This window comes from Rhyacophila brunnea, unplaced genomic scaffold (assembly GCF_057557595.1).
Source record: "Rhyacophila brunnea isolate RB1 unplaced genomic scaffold, BYU_Rbru_1.0 scaffold_8, whole genome shotgun sequence".
NCBI classification, from domain to species: Eukaryota; Metazoa; Arthropoda; class Insecta; order Trichoptera; family Rhyacophilidae; genus Rhyacophila; species Rhyacophila brunnea.
In genome coordinates, this window is record NW_028233350.1 from 28281534 (window position 1) to 28305316 (window position 23783).

Genomic DNA, 23783 nt, shown 5'->3' on the forward strand with positions numbered 1-23783 from the left:
TGCCATATTAAAATGCGTAGGTATTCAGCATTCATAATGTTGCAAATAATACTATTCACCAGTTGTGACTGCTTAGTAAATATCGGGACAGTGTGAATGGACAAAGACTTAGCAAAGATCATCACGCCCAACATAGTTTTTTAGGTCAAGAAGTCATTAGTCCATCAATTCATAGCGTCAATCATCGAGCCATCAGAAGGGTACAACTGCGCAATACATGAGGAACCGCTCCCGTGTCAATGTCTTCATGAAAACACTTGGGAATTCACCAAACAGGATTTGATAACACTTATTATTTTTATTGCGTCACGAAGTAGAGCCTATTTAGTCAGAACAGTTCAGAAGATATTGTACATTTAACGGATAACTGGTAGGAAACCCTGTTTTAGGGTCACCAGTGACATCCCAAGACAAAATGCCGCCCCTAGGCAGCACCAAAATACCGCCCCATTTTTTATACCGTATTTTTATCATCCTTTCATGACACCAATATCTAAGAAATGTGTTGTATGGATACATTACTAACAAGACCTAAATACCACTAAATCTAATTTCAATGCCATCTCTGCTTCAATAGACAAATATTGAGAGTCCACGGATCCAGATAGGTACATTTTAAAATACATGTAACAACTTCCAAAACTCCCGAGTGACTGGTAAAAATATTTTGATAAATTTTAAATTAGGTAAGTATGTACCTACCTACAATTCAAATTTAATTCGAAAATCTGCGCATGTCATTGTTGATCACCAAGGACGCGACGTCCAAGGACAACGGAAGTAAACTAGACATCGCGAACCCGACAAAAAAAATACAGTCCTGTTAAACCTTTTATAGTAATTAATACACTTTGTTTCCAAGCAGTGAGCTGATTTTTTAATGGAAAGAAATTTTCTTTATTACTAAGTTTATGTAGCTATTTCTATATACCTATACCTAATGATTCTCCTCGATTTGCCGCCCCCAAGCGACGCTCAATCTGACTATCCCCACGGGACACCACTGAGGGTCACAAATAACATAATAAAACACAAAAAAAGAAACAGTATTTCCTAATTATTCGTTTCGCTGTTGCTTTTTATCAGGTTAATTTATTTATTGTCTTTAATTAGATCAATAAATAAACATAAGTATGTCTATTCTCCATTAAAAAAAAGCTCATAAAAATATAACAGCTACAATAACTACTAGGTAACTATTAAAATTGAATGGTGGGTGAATAGATTTCATTAATTTTTGATTTCTCTAAAATCTTGAAAGTTTAAATCACTTCACAAGTTCAAATTAATTTTTGTTTTACGCGTGTAGGTATTACATTATTTATATTTTATATAAACTATATTATACGAAGTCTACAATTCAGTTTTTTTAGAATGAAAGATTGTGTAATGAGTGGCTAGGAGCTCCAATTTTAATTTAGTTAACTACTGCCTGAACGAAAATAATTTGTATTATTTAGTCTATATAATTTATATAAACGACGGCTACCATCTCATAATATCATATTACGCAAATCATTTTATATAACATAATATAACATTATATTTGCAATTCGATTATCAGTTTGATCCATTATTTTTAACATAAATAATATTATATAACGATAAACAGATAAAAAAAATCATACTGATACTTACTTATAATATGTATATTGATGAATCATTTTTTTTTTTTTTATATTTTAATCGTTCGATAAATTTATACCGTTTAATTTAATGTTTCTAATATAAAGAAACTCAGACACATCGATACTCTGGTCTCTCGGTTTCGCGTTCAATCATGTATTCCACTAATTTATGCATGAACGCTAAAGAGGAATATTATTAGCCGTTTGGTAGCTTTTAAAATGTGGTTGCATGGAAGAATGCTATGTATCTCATGATCATATTTGATTTATTGATTACCAATACAGCTGATGTAAAAAAAGCGTCGAGGACTATGATGGTGAAACGGCACAACGAGATATATCTCGGGCACGGTGTTTTACGAGGGAAAAGAATTATCTATTATAGGAGAAGATACGTAGAGGAAGGTAGACGGAAACAGAGGGTCTGGTCCTGATAACGAAATACACGAGAATGGACTCGAATTATAAGAATTGAATAACTGACCCATATAACGTAAAACAAAGACATCTTCACAAGAGTAATCGCTAATGTCAAGGGTCCTGCTGTGGCATATAAATAAAAATAAAAAAATATTTACCACGAGAGTCCTAATAAACGTGTACCTTAAGTGATTTTTAATCTAATATTTTTTCAGCAAGTACCTAGTTAGAATACTAGAACCTTGTAGTATATAGGTAAGAATATTTAACGAATTTCTAAACAAGAATGAATAATATATTTTGTTAAATTAAAAAATAGTGTGTGGTTGAAAACTATAACATTGTAACTAGTATATAAGTATATGTACCATAGTTATTGAAACATGTTGCAATATTTCCACAAAAAGCTAATACAATAATTTCCTACTAAGTATTATTTCATACTCTAGAAATTGTGCAAGAATCCACAGGTGTCGATGAGGTTGACGGTGTGTATTAACCAAACCGATTTTTCGCCAACTTATAAGCACAGCATTTAATTTATAACGAAACGATGTTTTGAAATATTCGTATTAATATCTATTGTAGCTTTTAAAGGTAATCTTTTATTTTTAAATACCTAATTTATATTTTGACCTCATTTCTAAAAAATCTCGAAATGCTCTTTAGGTAGTCTTATATACTTTCTAAATAATTGGTAGATTTTAAGGTAATGCACGTAGGTAGAAAATTTACCCATGATATTTGCAAATTGAATAATATTTTTTATCGAATAAATGAAATACGATTATAATAACTGTATAACTCAAATTAACGAAACAGGTAAAAATATTCATTATTTTTATGAATTTGTTGAAGAATAATTGCAATATTTTGTGTTCGTAAGGAAAATTCAGATAAATTTTGCAATTTAAAAAAAATAGGGTGAATATTATGTTAAAAATAATAAAATGCCGCTACAATAATTGTGAATCTTTCAAAAACTCAATTTTCTATTGAATCTCATGAAAAATAGTGCTTGTAGACTTTTCACCATTTTTCTTTCACACGCAAAAAAATAATTATTATTCGGCAATGACAAACAATTAGTTTTTAAGCTGTGCATGTTTCATCTTTATAGGTTCAGTAGTTTTATTTTAAAAAAATAATCAAAGATATCATAGAAATAATCAAACGATGATCAAAAATCAATTATTTTGAAATCACAGACATGTAGTTAAATTTTATTTGTAGATGAAAAGATAGATTTTTTTTTTTTTGACCATGTCCGATCCTAATAGGATCATATGGGCCTCTACAGAGTAGAGGTTTGTATTAAATTAACAGATTTTGTTTTTACGAGAAATGGATGTCAGCCACTTGCTCAACCTATTAGGTACATACCCTGACTCACACACAAATTGAAAAACAATATGTGTACTTGCCAGACCCAGGATTCGAACCTGGGACCCACGGCGTGATAGTCCAACGCTTATGCCGCGATAGATAGAAAAGATAGATTACATAAAGATGTTAAAAATAATAATTCATATAAGTAATCCAAACGTAATAATCATCTATCGCGGATGTCCATTGTCGCAAAGCTGCGTAACATAATCATGTCTGTTTGACAATCTAATTGCTCTTTATTGAACACAACATTCGCAAGACAATTTGAGTTCCATGTTACCAGCCAATAAAACGTCAACTGTTTATTGCATAAGCCCGCGAGATTGTTTTGCTGGGAGAGACTTTTCAATAGTTCGTCTAAGCATGTGAGTTTTTTCAGATGTTCGTTCGACATTCATTTGTCAACAATTACAAACTGTTCAGTGATAGCAAACCCGATAGTAACAATCGTAATGCAGTAAAAAAACGCCAGGCTGCGGAGACTCAATTTGGGATGTAGGTATGTACCTGCCAAATGTTGTAGAAGCTAATTATGTTTATAGCTGATATTCTATGTTGTATTATACACTTAACAGTACCTTCAATACATTATCTCTAAGAGATACTTATAAACATTGTAATATATCAATGCTTATAAATTACAATTGCAATGAACCCGAAAAATCGAAGATAGAATGAGGAATAGTACAAAGTGACGCTCAGAAACCAATTATTACATACTTATTACCAAAAATAATGTATTATTAGCCAAATGCAATTTGATAACTTCTTTCGATGTCTAAAATATATCGTGAATCCGATTAAACTACCATTTTAATGATGAGTATCAATTTAAATGTTTAAAACTAACATAATATTACCGTATTTTTAAAAACTTAAGTAATCAGGTAATATAATATTGTCGTGTATACCACCGCCAAAGAAGTATTTAAGACAAGTCAGTAATCTATTATTTTTATCTCGATAGACGAGTGGCAAAAAATCAGCTTCTGAAACGCCACAGATTTGTGGATAATTTTTATCATACAAAAACATGCAAAGTAATCATATCCGATTGTAGAGCCAATGGTGATAATGATTATTTTATTGCGCATACAAACGTCTGGGGTTAAACTTAACGCCATGCACTAATATTTTGATAACTGTGCTTTTAAAGTATGTACAGAAAGAAAAATAATGCTAACTATTATAGGCACATGGAATGAAAAGCAAAATTTTAATCAATATTTACAAAGCAGATATGTTGACTATAACTTTACTATGCCATTCATAACATTACAGCATGCAACTCGTTAAACGTCTCAACTGCAAGATGATTTCGAAAGGAAGTCGATCACGATTATTAATTTTATTTTATTCCAGTTAGATGAATAATAAGACTTGCATTTCTGCTAATTGTAAAAGTTTTGCTCTGTTTGAATAATAATTTACATCAATAAATAAAAGTTAATGTTCTAATTACTTTCAAACGGCGGTTAAACAGTGAGCTAGTTTAAAAATTCAACGATTAGTTTTACGAATCAATGTTTTAAAAATCTATTTTTATCTATGAAGGTGAAAGGGGATATAATTCACTTTAATGTTTGTTATTTATAGGCGCTGCCTTTTACAATAATTATAATTTAGAATAATAGTATCTGTTACAGTGGGCCTCAACATTTTTCTTTCCACGGCATACTGTTGGCCACTAAAATTTTGCAGTGTTGTAGCGGTTTTTTATTCTGTAACATCATTTTCCGTGCAACGACAACAGTTAGACTAGTTACAGTCACAGGCATTTTATATATAAAAATAATGACAAAATAGATCATAGTAATATAGTATTGATATTTTAATGTACCAAATAAAATGTAAGATATAAATTATATAATGTACCTATTTACGCTGTACTTCTGCACTTCAAAAAATGTATTTTATAAATACATATGCAAAGAAATTTGACTCGCACTGCACGTTATACCACATGATAGCCAATAGCCAATCATATCATTATTGAAGTTATACTTCTTTAAGCGCGTTTGGAAAATCAGATCAGAGTGTATTTTTGGCGTGTGACATGTAACACATAATTTATTTTTTCACACAAAAAAAACACACTCGCTTGGATTCGAACCACCGATTGTTTGGTTATAAACCGAACGCACAACCATTACACCACAGAATGATACTGCAATAGTGACGATTATACAGTATAATATTATAGTTTAGAATTGTTCCGTTGCTAGGCAGCGAATTTATTGTTGTCGGCCATTTTCAATTCCTTACGTAAACAAACTATTAAACGTCATAGTGGCAGTTGTTACTTTAAAAATAAAAACAACGATAAATAATTATTTGATTTAGTAATATAAGTTAAAGTGTATAGAAATAAACCAACGGCGTTCCAATAAGCGGTCCTTTTTCTTGAGTGTGTAATTTAACAAGATAATTAAGAGCTAGTCGAAGAATCTAGTTTATCACAAGTTTTGTTTTTGTGTTGTTACGCCAAAGACGTATAACTTCTAACGCGCGTACATAACACCGATTTTTTATTAATAGTCTACCATTAATATTTTTTTGTTCTAAATAATTTGTCCACGACTCCACGATGGCCGAGCGGCTAACGCTTATAATGTCAGGTTCGAATCCTGGGTCAGGCAGATAGGTACATATACCTATTATTATGTGTTTGAAGTCAAAGTATGGACCTAATTGGTTGAGCAAATGGCTAACAATATTTTTCGTAAAAATAAAAGCCATTATGATCTTAGCATCAGACTTGGTAAAAAAAAAAACAATGAAAAACAAAACAAAAATAGTTTTTTTTGCGGTAACCACCCTAGCTGATATCTTAGAGCACACCTGTTGCGGAGCACTAACTTAAAATGATATAATATGGGTAGGTAATATTTTTTAAAGTTTTTTTCTTTCTTTTTTTTTATTAGTCTTTTAATAATTTCTATAGATCGCTATGTTTTACACGAAAATCGTTGTAAAATGTATTAAAAAATGTGCGTTTAACAAAATGACAGTATGTCGTAGGTACTTATTTCACATTCATACTGTGTTCATTCATATTGTGTTTTATTTTAAATATTGTCAGTTAACACCAGGGAATACAGAACTAATGGGAACTGAAATACCTAACGAGTGTGGAAGAATAAGGGATAAACTTAAACACATATCAAGAATACGTCATTCTAAGCGTGTCCTTCATTCTGACAACTGCTCTCGGCTTATGCATTGACGCTCATTCAATATTGGTGGCTTTGAAAGATGCAATACACACTATTGCACGTCTATAATGTGTGTTTCATTTTCGTAGGACATTCACACATTCAAAACCTTGTGTATTGGGGTATAGGTTATCTGAATTCTATTTATTAATCTGTTCTGTGGTTAACACCATTAAAGAAGTATAATAAATATTACCTATGTACACTAATATTTATATTGTAAAAGTTCTTATGTGATACAGCAACGCTAAAATTTAAAATATTACCGTCATGAGTATTAAAATGAACGTTATAATGTATAAAAAAATTCGTCCAATCCAAAATCCAATATATATACCTATATATATATATATTTTTAGTTTTAATAAATGGTTTTTAATATGCAAAGCTGAACCTACATAAAGAAAATTTAAAAAAAATCAACAATCAACTCGTTTTTATGTTTATGCCAACCTCAATATTATAATCGATACTATGCTTAGTAATCTTTGAATCAAAGCTTTGACTGTACAGCTATAACAAAAAAAAAAAAAATATTACATAGGTATTATTATGTAAATTAGTATGTAAAATAAATTGCAAATACGCAATCGATATCAATTGTATAGGTCCTTACTCTAATAGTCTATACGTCGCAATTAGGGAATCCAATCCCGAGCCAAAATTCTGATCCCGGGATTTCGGGATTACAATTTGACAATCCCGGGATTGGCATTTTTTTACCATTATTAATATAAAATTTTTATATTTACAAATAACATTGATAAAATCGGTAAAAAATAAATCTATTATAATTTATACTATTTAAGACATTTATTGTTAATATTGTATACGTTCAATCTTGGAAATACATAGGTATAATGGAGTAAATAATATTAATGTGAATTTAATATGAGATTGTTGTTTCTGATAGTAAAGACTTAATGAATGGGTTAGCGAGATTTAAAATAGTAAAGCAAATCATGCTGTATTTATGGCCTTTCCACTTCATAAATCTAATAATTAGTCAGCTAAATATGAAACTGCCGTAAAACGTATGAGATCATGGTAGAATTACTTTGTTAATAGTGCGAAGCATTGTTTTTTTCCAATAAATAAACAAGAAAAAATAAAATGAATCGGCAACTTACACATGGGTATAAATTAAACTTCATTCAAACTCAGCTTATTTCTAATGTAGTTATTTGTTATTAAAAGTATTTTTCTGTTATATTTTCGTTTTTATTTTATTTTCCATAAAAATTGATAAAAAAATCAATCCCGAAAGTTTTGGGATTATGTTTATCAATCCCGGGATTCATAGGTATCGAAAATAGCTCGGGATCCCGGGATTGGAATCCCTAGTCGCAATAAATAGCATCGCAAGCGATACACTGTAAACGTACTTACCTGTTATTTGATAGATTCTTTTGTGTTTAGTATAGCATAATAATTAAAGTCGCTTAATGCCTTTTGGCCTCGTAGGGTTCATACTAATGCTATGAGCTATATTCATGACATGACAACATGCGTGCATGACAATGGTTTAGCGGTGCATATACATTTATGGATATACGAAACTGGCGAAGCGAAGTTTTCCACCTGCGAAATGTGAAAGTGTCAACGGATTTCGAAGACTGAAATGACGTAACCGCGAAAATAATGAAACTAATCTGTTTACTGTTATATTACGAACCATTTCTTTTCAATTGCTGTCGCGCTTGTTGTTGATCTGTGACTCTCAGTGTCTGCATCTGTCACCTGAAACAAAACAAAAAAGAACAATATTATCATCGAACAGCTGATTTAGAGCAGTGCATCTCAACATTTTGCGTTACAGCATACTATTTAAATTATAAAATTATCGCTTCATACTGAAGAAGTAGGTTACCTACAACTATGCCTATTTTGCGGATTTCGCATGAAAATATAACTAGATGAAACCTTTTTTTATAAGATTGTAGGTACCCAATTGCATAATATAAGATAATTGGTATATTGTCATCGCGTCAATTGCAATGAGTTTTTTTTTTTTTTTTTTAATAAAATCATAGTTGAATAAAATGAATAACTTCGTATTATATCGCCTGTACACGTGCATGGATCTACTTGCAAGAATAGTGTGTATTTTAAACTATCGCGATAATAACTGTTACACGTAAAAGTGCTGACTGTCTCGCCAATCTCATTCTTTAAGAGTAAGCGAGACGCAATGTTGTCATTTTATGGTACTATTTGACAAGTCGTGAAAATGGGTCAAACCTCAAAATGAGTCTGCGCGGTGTAGTTTATCGGCATGTTTCCCATTAGTAGATATCGTTCTACTGCACATGCGCAGATATCGCACAGTCAAATTGTCGCGTGAAAATTCAGAAGCTTCTGAACTTTTTTAATCTATTATAGGCAATCTTGCAATTGCAATATACGTGTTTAATCGTGCTTTTTCTAATTATGGCCGCGGTAATACGTACTGTCAGCAGAAATCCATGCACGTGTAAACGGGGTATAATGTTAAGTTGACACTGATGCAATGCAAAACGAAACAGTCCTCATCTATAACGATGGCCGTGATGGGTTAACATTTAAAATACATCTTAATTTAATCAACGTTAAACAACGAGAAATATTTTTTCAATGTCTTACTATTTTCTGTGGGTACCTTTATAGTTTATTAGGGTAATGTTTGAAACTTGTTTTTGCTTTAGTAAAAATCATTATATAAATTTGATTATACTATTTTATAGCATGTAAGATTATTATTATTTCAAGGAAAGTGAAAAAAATATATTAGCGTATTATGCGGAAGTATGTAGGTATCAACAATATTTCTTTAGATGTTCGGTCGATACAAGTTCGATATGGATGAGAAACTTAAGACCCTGAAAACCTGCTAACAGCACAATGAGAATAGTCGTTCTAACTATGCTGTCACAGAAAAATGATTAGAGTATCATTGTATCATAAACAAAACAATAGCGAGAAATTTGGCGGGAAAATATTCCTAATAGTAAAATAAAATTATACTCTATTGTCATTTAATGCATAGTTCAAAGCTGTAACCGTTACTTTTAACTCAAATTGTTATTATGGAAGAAAACATAATGGTGTAATAGAGAAGAATCATGTGGGGCAGCACTCCGCGACTTTTATTTTCATGACGAAGCATTACTCTAAACATTTTCAAGTATTGTATCTACAAAGATACAATGCTCAACTCTAAATATATGCCAATGTATATAACTCGATGATTTACATCCCTCTTGTGTCGATTTACTAACCACGTGGCAAACATCCAGTAACGTCCCAGGTAAAGTACGGGCCCCTTTCATTTTTAGTTTCAAATTATCTGCAAATTCATTAGGTACCTACTTACCTATTTTATTATTTTTTTTCGGATAATTAATTAAACAGAAAAATACACATAAAACCTTAAAATTTCTTTTCTTTCGACCATGTCCGATCTTAATAGGATCATATTGGCCTCCATAGAGTAGAGGTTTATATTGACAGATTTTTTTTTTTTTTTTACGAGAAATGGATGTCAGCCACTTGCTCAACCTATTATGTCCATACCTTGACACACACAAATTGAAAAACAATATGTGTACTTGCCAGACCCAGGATTCGAGCCTAGGACCCACGGCGTTATAATCCAACGCGTAAGCCGCGCGGCCACCGGTGAAATTACAAATTACAATTACAGCTTAAAATTTACATACACACTATCTGTTACGGAGAATTATTCCACGAAACCTACTCTCAAACAGTTGTGGTTTTAGATAGGTTGATGTTTATGGCGCTGACATTTTTGGAGGCACCGTTATGAAAACTTTTCCTGTGTGATAAACCGACATTAAAGTATGTATAACAGTGGGAATTACAATACTTAATCTGAGATGTCGATACTTTCTAATGATTGGTCTACTTGATGGAAAACAGCCACTGCTCTCAACAGTTTATGGAACGTATGTCCTGCCTGCCCCACGGGACGTTACTGAAAACATCAGATTACATTCGTTCCTAAAACCCCAATATATTACTACCTACATTCATCACCGGAACTACAATCCGATATAGGTCTAGACCTCCTATAGGAAACGTCTCCACTCACATCAGTCTACCGTAAAGCCCTGCTTTAGTTCCATAGATAGATACTGTGTATTTTCATACACATTCCATCCATCATAGACTGGGTCTTCAGACCTCCTTTTACCTTCCGGACTCTCGTGTGTCTTCCACCCGAAGACATGGTTTTCCCAACGGAGTCGCCTCAATTTCACGCATGAGACGACACTGACGGGGTTTCATTATGACATAACTATTACGATTTGTGGTTGTACCTTTCTCGTAGCATATAGCTTCCAAGACCCCTCTTTTATTATTTGATTACTGCATGTGTGTCTTTCAATTACGAAACAATTATGTTTGATACAAATAATATTAACATTAATCAGTGCTTTAAATCTAACTTTAGATAAACCACTGGTCCATAATATGAACGTGCGGAATGAAAGAAAAAAAAACATTTTGATTGTGAACTCTGATCTGAGATCACTCAATTAATTCCTTGATCCCGTACATTTTAAAATGTCTCTTTATTTTTTGATAATATTATTAAATAAAACACCAATGATTTTGGCAGTCAGATATTATTCCATTTATTACCATAAGATTTCTTCAAGCAAGAAGTTAATTTGTGATTATAAATTTAAAACCAAAAATTAACGGTATGACTTGATTACGTCAAGTTTTACGGGAAAATAGATTTATCTCGTAATTGTAGTCACGGAAGAAATATTTGCATGGGTCATCGGAAGTGTGAAAAATAATATTTACCGACAATTAGAAATGACGGAAAACGTAACGATTCAATTTTTTTCTATGCTTAATTACTTACATATCTTTTGTCAGAGTACAGACAAGTAAAAGGACACGCTTTATTCCTAAGTCAAACGTAATATCTCACGCCTCTTGCCACGGCAAACCTGCAGCGTGTAGATAGTTTTTCTAACATCGATACAGGATAAGGATGGGTCGGTCCCGGCGACGGAATCGATACCATGTGATACGCGTTTTCGTGACTGAAGCGGCAGCTCACAAACTTGAGTGTATATAACGCGGTCGTGAAAGATATCGATTTACAAAGATCAAAATAATTTAGGTGCCACTATTGGCAGCATTGTCAATCTTTAGACCGAACTTCGCATTTGACTGACGGGGACTACAATCGGCTATCTATATAGCTGAACGTATTAATTGGAGCCCTTTAGTGTGCTTCACTTATGTCTCCAACCATCGTGTAGGTTGACCTCCCATTATTATCGATGTTTCCGCAGATTATGAGACAATTATCTGCATAACCGTAGTTATTGGTAATATTTAATATATATAGATACCTACTATAAATATTTATTTCTAATCTAAGAATGAACTAATTGTTCTATCATATTTCCTATTTTATCACACTAACCAATAACCATTTTCTAATTAGTTGTCAGACAGCCAATATTAAAACATTAAAAAAATATAGACGTAAAAAGCTATTAATGTTTAATTCTATTACAACGTGTAATAAAATAATATTTTGACGTTGACGCGGTGTGAAATTTTGATTAATATTTTTGATAAAAATGATTTTCGCACAGTTACGCAATGTTTATAAACATTAAAAATGTTTACAAATTTTATATTATAGAAGAGATTTTACTTTGCGTTATTATTAGGCATTATTTTCACTCGCCGAATTCGAAAGCTGTTAGCATTTTAACGTATCATAAGATTAATAAGAAAGGTAGATGAGTAAATAATAATGAATACGTCGTTATTAACCTACGGAACCACTTTTCTTTCTCTGGTAATACTATCGTTATGCATAACGTCATTATAATAATCATTGCCAAATATTTGAAAATGATTCCAAGAGGTGGTGATTATAAATAACCTTACTAGGAATAAATTTAATAAAGTGATTTTTTAGTGACGACGATACTAATACGTATGTAGGTAGGTATATTCTTTCTTTATCGGTATCCTGTGCGGATTTTTCTTATATATTTAAGCAGGGCAAAAAATCTTATTATATTCCTTCAGTCAAAAGGTCGTATGTATGATTTTGCATAAAATAAGTTAAGTAGATATTTTGATGTTATTATAATCAATATTGGTGTTATTCCCTAAATCAAGGAAGCTCTCGCATCTTTAAAAAGCTGTAAAGCTCGTTTAATTAAAGGAGATAAGTTTTATTATCATTAATAACCGTGTCCTTGCTTTTTCGTATAAGATAGTTGTTAGTAATTTTGAACAATCACAAACACCCAGGCTTAGAGAAATTCACATAAATATAATTATATTGTATCCTCACCGGGATCGAACCCAGATTTCCCGAATGGAAGGCTAGCGCCTTGCGCCAAAGAAGAGATGGTATTGCTGCAAAACTCTATTGGTATTATTAATTATTATGTTTAACACGGAGAGGTGTTTTATTGTAGAGGCTCATTATCGCAAGGGGGCTTCTAAAACTTTCATAAAATAAGATCAAGTATACTTGAACAGATAGATAGGTACATCTGCTATCCACAAAATTAAATGCAATATGCTTTCATTTGTAATTTTTAAGCTGACTAAAACATTGGTTGAATCTATACATTTTTATCGTAGGACATCTCTGAATCAGATTATACATACGAGCTCTGTGAACCACCACCAATAATCAGTATCTACTAATTAAAAAATATATCTCCTTTTCAAATAAAAATATGGATATTAATTACCATTTCTTTCATTGCACAGTGAAAATATATATACGCGGGAAAACGTACATCACACATTTGACAGTGAGACAGGCGCACACACAAGGGGGGGGGGGGGGCGGATTCGGGGGTCCCATTTTTTAAATAATAATTATCTTGTCTAATTATTTAGTATTCCACATAAAATATAAGTAGTAATGTAATTGCTTTCACTTGTTTTTCATTAGTACCTACCTACTCCCAGTTTTCGAAACGATTATAAAATTAATATACCCATAAATCGTGTTAGATATAAATTTAATATTTTGAAATAAGTTTACAATAACTCCTTTTGCAAGTCAATAAAAAATCGTAAGCGTTTCATAATAATAAATTATTATTTTGGCTTAAAAACGTTACGCTTAATTTGTGCTCACACATCTATAACAATCTATGCATAATACTATTTTCCCTTCTAATTTTGTTTCACAGGTAAGTACCTACCCACTTTCATTTATTTTCTCTCTAAATGTTGGTGTTATACTATCAAGATTATATAGAGCGGTGATTCCTAAAGTAGGCGCATAAAATATAGAAGATTTAACAGGGACGCTGATAGACAGTAGGTACTAGGTAATAAATGCATTTAAATACGATGATTTATCATATACGAACAGATAAAATGACACACGCTGGAGATAATAATCAATGTGTTCTTTGGTATTTAACACGATTTTATACCTAAGAATGTCATTTTACGTATTTTTAAATCGATTTACGTAGTCTTACTTTCTGGTTGCATAAGAAAAAATATATGAGTTTTAGCTTCTTTTATTTTAATTTTCAATACATACCTACTTATATCATTTTTTTGATTGACTATGGGCCTGTTCAAATAATATCTTATAAAAGATAAAAACCGGTAGCCCGAGGTTGGCAACACCAATAGATGATTTTAGGTAGGTAGGTATACTTTTAAAGAGAAAAAATGGTTACTACGTGATGAAAGAGTTATGTATATTTTCATACACTAAATTCTACACTATATATTTTCGATATGTGATAATTAATTACCTGATTTCTTTTACGTGATTTTACTGTGGAAAATAATAAGTATCAAGAGTCACACACAGCCTATTTAAAAAAATGTTGTTATTTAATGTAATTTAAAAATATATACCTATAAGCAGGTATATGTGGTATTTTAATTTGATCACTTGAAAATATATGTTTAAGACAGCGTTCGACAAAAGCAGTGCCGATGTTCATCAAAATCAAAGTAGGTAACTAGAATAAAGTGTTATATTGTTATCATAAGTATTATGGCCCATGGTAGAATAAACCTAATACCATGGGTTGTGGATTAATGTATTTTTTTTTAAATGTGCGTTTGTACCTGTATAAATTGCACAATATATAAGACCCATTGAATTCAGTTCAAGGCTAATAATATAATAAAACTTACTAAAAAATAATTTGTTATGATAACCTCCACTCTAAGGAGATTTTATGCGCGGCCTTTCATACTAAAAACTTTCCAGATCTAGATTAACATTGGTACATAATACCTAACAACAATATTAATAAGTATGATGCTCTATCCAAGCTGATCTTTGGAGATAAACCGGTTGAACTCAACTTGCTGCCCAACCTATGGTAAGTATGCAAGAGTAAGGCCGTTTAAAAATGAGCGGGAAAGTGATACTTAGAATATTTTCAAAACATTATTACGTATTGCATGCTCACAATAATTTACTAATGACGTATTCAAGTCAAGGACTGCATCTTCTATGTACTCCAAATCGACCAAATCACACAGTCCTTTGCAGCACGAAGCTGTTGGTTCATTGTGAGATATGCATATTTTATCCCTACGTTAGGTGACCGTCTTGCGCATTAGTACATTACAATAATGATAAAACGCAAGAACGCTAGTACATCGCCTTGCTTGAGTCATGTGTAATTTCGAAGAGGTCAGAGAACGTTCTTGGTGTTGATGTAGATTTTATTTATTACGGCCACTAATTTGGAAGTCATCATGAGCAGAGTCGCATCCATGGTGGTAAACCATAAGGTAAGCCCATAGCCATGTGCATGCTGCGTGCATGATTCCGATCAGCATATTGGAAAAGCGAGGAAGTTAAAAATAATAAATTCGCTCCCTAGGCATCGGAAAAATTCTAAACTATAATATTATACTGTATAATCATCACGATTGCAGTACCACACTGTGGCGTTAAGGTAGTGCGTTCGGCTGATAACCGAACAATCGGTGGTTCGAATCCAATCGAGTGCGTTTTTTTCGTGTGATAAAATAAATTATGTGTTACATGTCACACGCCAAAAATACACTTATCATTTCCCAAACGCGCCAAAAGAAGTATAACTTCAAAAATTATGTGTCGGGGTTGCCGATGGTGGTAGTCTTTCAAGTGAACAAGCAGCCGCATGGGCATAGTGGGTTACTCAGTCCGAAGTAAGTATGTATAAAATCTATAAATTATTATGGAAAGCAAAATAGAGATACAGTGGAATAGTGGGGAAATTCTTGTCGTATCTGTGCAATATTGGACTAGAATTAGTTTGGTTGAAGAGCTGTTCAATTCCGCAATAGAGAAAGAGAAGACATTTCGTTAATGAAAGCTGAAAGACAGGCTGCGGCCATAACTTGGGGTGATTTAATTTGTGATTTTATATTCGCGTGTATTAAAAATCATATGCCTACGCGACATCTGTTGAGAAATAGATTCGGTTATAAATTCGGCAGCCTCTTACGAATTATTGGAGTACATCCGATGGGTTTTATTTCCGGAAGTAAGTCATGATTTCGGTGACGTCACCACGCATTTCACGCCCGGTGATATAATAATGATTACCATTATGCATTCTATTTTCTTTGGTCCACTACTAAGAGAGCATTTGCAGATTACAGCTTGGTGAAAGGAGCTTCCTTCGAACGATCTCAACAATTCACTTTAGCGCAGTGCTAATGTTAAAGGCTTCATTATATCCAAAAACAATATCTAGGTAACAAAAGTATGTATGATTTATTAGTTTTGAATTAATCGGTTTAACGAATTAATCCAAATATATTTTGGTGTATAGGTACGGCAGAGTAGAGTTTCATTACGGAAAATAAAACTTCGTGAAAAACAAGAAACAAGATGACAAAAATATAAACCATCATTACGTCGGTTAAAATTTACAATACTATAATTGCTGATTTTATAAAATCATAGTAATGGTATCTACTTCTAAAAAATAGAGATTACATGCGTATTTTTTATATTTGTAAATTTAATATTGTATTAATGCCGTTGAGAGCAACAGCAGGGGCAGCCATGTTAGTGAGAAGCCGGCTTGAGAGTGGGTCGATTGTTTGGGCCCCGCATCAGTTGAAATATGACCTTATGGTGGAGCGAGTTCAAAAGAAATTTTATTTAACTTTATTTGAGGTTATATGGATACTATCCGTGGCTTTATCCAACTGACTTTCTCTTAGGTACGTTTACATACTGTAGTTTAAGTGCTGGAAGATATCAATATTTGGCCACGTATTTTTTTCGACTTACACGTGGTGTGAATGAGAACTCTGCCATTCTTGGTAGTATTGACTTGTGTGTCCCTGATAACTATCTTAGAAATCGGGAGCATCAGTTGTTTGTTCTCCCGAGGAGCAGAACTAACCTGCCATTGGTGATGACAATTGGGAGGGCAATAACTATGTTCAACCAAATCGCTTCGGATGTTGATATATTTCATCTACGTGAGGATGAGTATAGGTGGACGTTATTTTATAAATTATTAAAATAGGGTCTGCTTAACTCATCCGGTGTACTTCCTTATACCTATATGTTTTTTTTTGTATTTACACATTTATACTGTAGAATAACTTAATACTGATCTATCTCTTTTGTTATGTACCTAATATTGTTTTAATAATATTTCGTTGTTTCTAAATGTCATGTTGTGAACGTATTAAACTTATAATTTGTAATGTCCACAATATGTAAAATAAATGAATTGAATAGATAATTTCATATGGTAAAATTACAAGCGGTTTGAATCAATGCATTATATTCCGTCCGTTGTATATGTATACAGAGATTTTTGACGCCAATTTAGTTTATTATAAGTCTAGACTTCTACCATATCCAGTACAGTAAGTACAACCACACTTAGGACTCGAAATGGATCGTAGTACACCGGAGCGCCGTTTCGGTTCGTAAAATCGGTAAAATTACCGCTCCGTCTCGTGGAAAAAATAATTTGACCGTCCGAGCTAGATATGCCATATATAACAAAAAATCTAACACACTTATGTTTATAAAATACACGTAAAATTTGATACCTATGTTCAATATCTTCAGAAAATTGTCGAGCGCTCCGGTTCGCAAACTTTTCCATTTCGAGCGCTGACCACACCCAGCAACTATTATGTGGCAGTAACAGTTACTCACTGGCATGCAGTATTGATATTTAAATTACAACAAGATGTTTCATTTCTTAACTACATGCTTGATTACATTAGTTACTAGCATTAGAACCACATGCATTTTTACAACGTTTTTCTTAGCTCGTATTATTATTTGTCCGGTGGTTCTTTGTCCGGTACAAATCTTGCAATCGATTTTTAACTAAATTCCCGACTAGCTAGACATTTGAAACTTTTAGAATATATCAGAACACGATGCCAATGTATTTTTTAATACTTTTAGATATCTTTAAGTAGAATTGAATTCATTTTCAGTTAATTCTGTCTTGTATGACAAGTTATTTTGACACCATTATTGGTTGCTAGGGAGGGGTCTGGGCTCCTAGCAACTAAATTATTAATATATACGTGCGTTACTATGGAAATCAATATGACATGTCATTCATGTCAAGTACAATTTTTTTGATCGTTTAAGCTAGTCAAGTCAAGTTTATATGGTTCAACAGAATTTAAAAACGTTGTATATAAAAAGTTCTTTTTAAATTGTAATTATTTCTTTTAAACAAGCATGTACTTTATAGTTATTATCGACAATAACAACTAAGGAGATAGATTTTAGTTTTAACCTCCTTATGATTATGATTATAAAAGTCCAATACACCCTCCTCCACCCGCCGTGTCTGTACAGCTGTGGAATGATTATGCTTAGTCCATATATTAAAATATATGGTTCGATTGCATTTTCAATATACATAAGGGCAGGCATATTCTCTCGTGGTGCAGTGAGGTCACAATATTTATGTGATTTCTCAAAGCCTGTGTGTGATTATTCAAAATTACTAACAACCACCTTGTACGAAAAAACAAGGACATGGTTATTAATAATTCTAAAAGAAATAACTGAGGGGGATTTAAAAATGACCAAAAATGTACTTATCAATGTTTTATAACCAACACTTCAATACGTTTGTTTCAATACATTTTTATTTCTGTCAATATGACATTCCTAATTACATAAAACTGATAAATACTGTCAATATTGTCACAATAAACTAGCTTCTGATTGCGCGGAGAACAAGACCTCCACTCATACATTTTTTTATCGTTATGCATTCTGTGTAAACAGTTATTTTTATACCTTTCATACAATATACGTGTAGTATAACTGGAGAAAGGAAAATAGGAAGCATACGACAGGCAGTACGCTGCCACTGTATATTCAATTGACTAACAATAATTATTAGGTACATTGGCTTGGCATAGCGTGTTTAGTGGATTGGTCAGTGACAACGTAATAGTAAACGCAATATGTAATAAAACAATAAATTGAGGCTTCTTGCGGGCTTCTCAATATCTTTTCAATAGCCAACGCGGTGATTTTTAACATCTTTTGATTGTTTGAACTTTTGAGACATTTTATGAAATTTTATGGAATACCTACTTAGCCAGTATACATAACGAAATGACAGTGTTAAGCAGTTGTATATTCTGAAGTAGAGAATGGACCAAGCAGACTGAAAAGCCAATCTTCTTATCTAAACTCATTATCTACTAAATTGTATTATTAAATGTATACGTTTCTACTGTAAACGGATACATGCACATTTACGGGTTTGGGTCGAAATCCCGAATTGGCCGTTCGGGATTTTGGCCATTCGGGATTTCAGCATTCGGGATTTCGGCCTTCGGGATTTCGTCCGGCACCCCACATTTACATGCTACTTGCGCCGTTGTCTAATCTCCACGAAATGTACCGTCAAAAATTGTTTTTATTGATTCTTGTTCCTTTTCGTAATTTGCCATCCCCTTATAATGCTACGCGAGACTTTCCCGTAACGATAGTAACTATTTTACGTATATTATCTATGACTATGATGCGATATCTAATCATAGGTCACGTTAAAATTATTTTGAGTCCATTATCAAAATACAGATTAGATTTTAAAATGTACCACACTTTTATGGCAAGTTTTTGCGAATTCTCGTGGAATCCGGTTGTAAATCACTGTTCCAGCGTGTTCTTGCTGAAATATCATTTGGCATATGGCGATAAATGTAGCCTTTTTTTTTTCATATTGCGACTCAATTTAAAGTTCTCATAAAAATTCTTTAAAAAATTTTTGATGGCCAAAAAGATCTAGAAAATATAGCTGGAATTTTCCAGGAAATCTATAATTTTCTCTCCTTATTTATTAATTTATCTGTCATATTTTTGTAGACGACAGTTAGCAATAATGATATAGGTGCGCTTACTTGAAGACATTCGATGAGTGTATAACACAAACAATTATGCGGTATGATGTACCACGCAATATTATCCTTTAGTAGACAGCTGTATCGCACTACCATTTGAGACGAAAAGTGACGCATGTATATTGGAGCACCTTTAACCTAGTTGCGACTTTCAATTAGGCCAAAAGTTTTACGAACGAAAAAAATAACTAAATGAAATAAGGGTTCTCTATACTAGACAAGTCTTAATACGGGCAATTCAAATGAAGTTTGAAATGAAAATCGTATACAAACTGTTGTTACAAAAATGATGTCACTGTATGATCTTTTCAGTCAAAATTACTTAACAGTACGTCGGACTACTACAACATCATACTACGGTAGATTGTCAAGCCACAAAATGCGGCGTAGCTTCTGCTATGTTTACTGTCGATCATTCCTTGGAATATGAATGAGTTGAGGAATGCTGTACTCTTGTCCTCTCATAATGTGGTCGAAGATATGATACAACCCAGCACTTCTTAGTCATTTTCCATTCATTTGAGGATGGCAAAAGTTGACATTACTGCAATTACTAAGGGACTGAAACATGATAAATGCAAGACAGTACTTAATTTTCAGAATTGTGTGGTTTTATGCGCTTCCTGTCAAGATATTTATTTATAATAATATATACTTAATCAGAGTTAATTTATGCAGGTTCGGAAACGCAAAATATCACTAGTTTTATATTTTAAAATTTCTTCAGTAGATATCAAATAAAGTTATTACCTTGAAATAGGTATTTAGGCTAATTATTAACAAATCACTCATGGGAAATTTATCTCTGCTATATCATTCAGAATGAAGAGTCGTTAATATTGTTCGCATCGGTGTTTTTATTTTTTAGTCCGGACCACGGCTTAAAATTAAATCAGGATAGTAGACTAGAGTCAGAGATTCTATTAAATTGTTCCGTGAACTAAATTAACGTATAAACCGGGATCAGGAAGTGGTCTAGTCTGGAAGAAAGATATAACTTCTGATTTATTTGCGTGCTCAACAAAATTCGTATTCTTACATCTTCTATAATCTTTGCCCACATTAACATGCTAACATATGAGCCACGCCGACTAACTAGACACAAAGGGGCTTCATTAAATCTTTAAATTAAAGCTTATAGCCGGCTGTGTCAAATTAAGAAGATTTATAATTCAACATTTTTAAAATATCAATCATAAATTGAATGGCAAACATGAGTTAAATTTAACGGTAAGTGATTCGTTAACAGTTTTTTAATAAATAATAATAATATATACCTAATATCAATGGAATCGTTTCACTTACCAAACATTAAATAAAGTAAGTATATGAATTAAAGATTAAATGTTAGCATATAATAATGTAAAGCTAAATTTAATTACCCACCAACTTTATACGACCGTCCCGACTGAAGGTATATGATATTTAATTTTATTATTAACAGTTTGTGCAACCGTTTATGGCAAAGAGTTTTCAAGTTCAAGATGATGTCTTTATGAACAGAGTGACTGATACTTGGATAGTAAAACATATTATGATACTTATGTAATAAAACATAGGTCGTCTGTTACAAAAAACAACTATCACTCATAAATGGTGGTTTCTTTTTAGGTAATCTTACTGTAATTATTCAAACACATTTTCAAGGCAGAATACTTGTGTAGTAGATTTTTAAAGAAAAATTGTAGGCTCTATCATCAGGTATATTATAATATATATGCGTATCTAACGTAAAATCGGAATATTAAAAAAACGGTGTAAATTAGGTACATATATGAAAATTATGGCAGATTAGTGAATATATAATTGAAAAGAATAACTATAGTCAAAATAAATAAATATAATATTGTATGCATATCATGTATGTATATCATATTGTGTCAGTTATTCTATCGCATTTTACAATTATTATGTTTATTACCATTATATACTATCTAAGTATTTAATAAATTAAGTATTTCAACACTGCTTATCATATCCACCTCAATAATATATTGTATCAGACAATATTTTGGAATTATTGTAGTATTTACGTAATTCAATAATAATAATTATTGAATGTCGTATATCCAAGCTATATTATAAATACATATTAGATAGTGATTTTTTCTATTATGTATTAGATTGATATTTCGAAAAAGCTTTCGTAATAAACGAAAAGCTCAGTAACTTAATGTTGCGATAGGTAATAATATTTATATTACTGGTGATATGGTTATACATGATATTTCTGATTCGTAATAATATCATAGTGACTTAGTTTTCTTCAATATCAAACGATTGTGAATCTGTCCGAGTATGGAACATCTATAATAACTTTACTGTTGAAAAAGTGTTAAAAATAAGAAATTTTGTAAGTGCCTAATGTACATTTATTATTACACAAGAACGATTACTGACAAAATATAACTACTTACCTATTTGCAGATGTTTCAAAAGATATCTATTTACAATCGAATAACTAGCCATCTAAATTAAAGCAATTTTCTTTCAGCAATGTTCTTTGTATAAAAAAGTATCTAAATTTAATTTTCCATTTCGCAAGCACACAATAATTTTGTCATAATAAGTAATCGATCGAAAGTTACACTATAAGTGAAAATATTTTCCCGATCAGGTATTTTGGCGCAATGAATCACCAAGAAATCCTTTTGTTTCAAAATCCGCCAAACCATTTTATTGATTGCATTATTGTCAACTCATTGAATTTCGTCCAATTTTCTGATTGCGAAAGAGATGATTTTTAGTCGCGAAATAATAAACAAGAGTGTATTAATCGATCGGCTCAATTTCACGGTGTGCATCTCCGAAACATTTGTTACCTAACAATGGCTCAAATTTCATGTCGCATTTTGTTTGATTAATTTAAAATTGGCCATCCGTCACCGATTACTATGCTTTTTCTTTGATGTCTGATACTAATCGGAAGCTTTCATTTTTTCCAACTAAAATAATTAATGTGACCGCAATATTATTAAACATCGACAATGAAATTAATTTTAATTACTCCATTGTTGCTGTGCGATTAACACACAAAACTTTATCTAAAAAAATAGTTTCAACAATATTAGTCTAATAAAAATAATTACAAGATAAAAAGAACTTTTTATATACGTTTTCAAATTTTCTGTTGAATCATATAAACTTGACTTGACTAGCTTAAACGATCAAAAAAATTTGTATTTGATAAAAATAATACTGAAATGTCATTTTGACATGTCATATTGATTTCCATAGAAACGCACGTATATATTAATAATTTAGTTGCTAGGACCCCAGACCCCTAGCAACCAATAATGTTGTCGAAATAACTTTTCATACAAAACAGAATTAACCGAAAATGAATTTAATTCTTTTTAAAGATGGCTAAAAGTATTTAAAAAAAATGCATTGGCATCGTGTTCTGATATATTCTAAAAGTTTCAAATGTCTAGCTAGTCGGGAAGTTAGTTAAAAATCAATTGCAAGATTTGTACCGGACAAACAACCACCGGACAAATAAGAATACGAGCTAAGAAACACGTTGTAATTATAAAAATAATGCATTGTCTATTGGTTTGATAAATATAATTTGTTTTGAACTGTAATAAATTATTCAAATTACATATTTAAAATATACCATTTTGAATTATGAATATAACTGAAACATCCAATTTATCCGTATCATCAATCATCATAATATAATATAATATTAAATACCTATATTACTAAATAATAAACGCCCACGAATGCCGAA

The 23783-nt window shown here is 31.9% G+C and overlaps 1 protein-coding gene across 2 annotated transcripts in view; it reads right to left on the minus strand.

The window, feature by feature from the left end:
- LOC147064102 (endothelin-converting enzyme homolog) overlaps nucleotides 1-23783 on the minus strand; it is a 97942-nt gene that overhangs the window by 35924 nt on the left and 38235 nt on the right. For both annotated transcript variants that reach the window (XM_085958509.1, XM_085958508.1), the window contains exon 2: nucleotides 8328-8392. In XM_085958509.1, the coding sequence (XP_085814635.1) occupies nucleotides 8328-8392 (65 nt within the window). The remainder of the gene's footprint in view (nucleotides 1-8327; nucleotides 8393-23783) is intronic.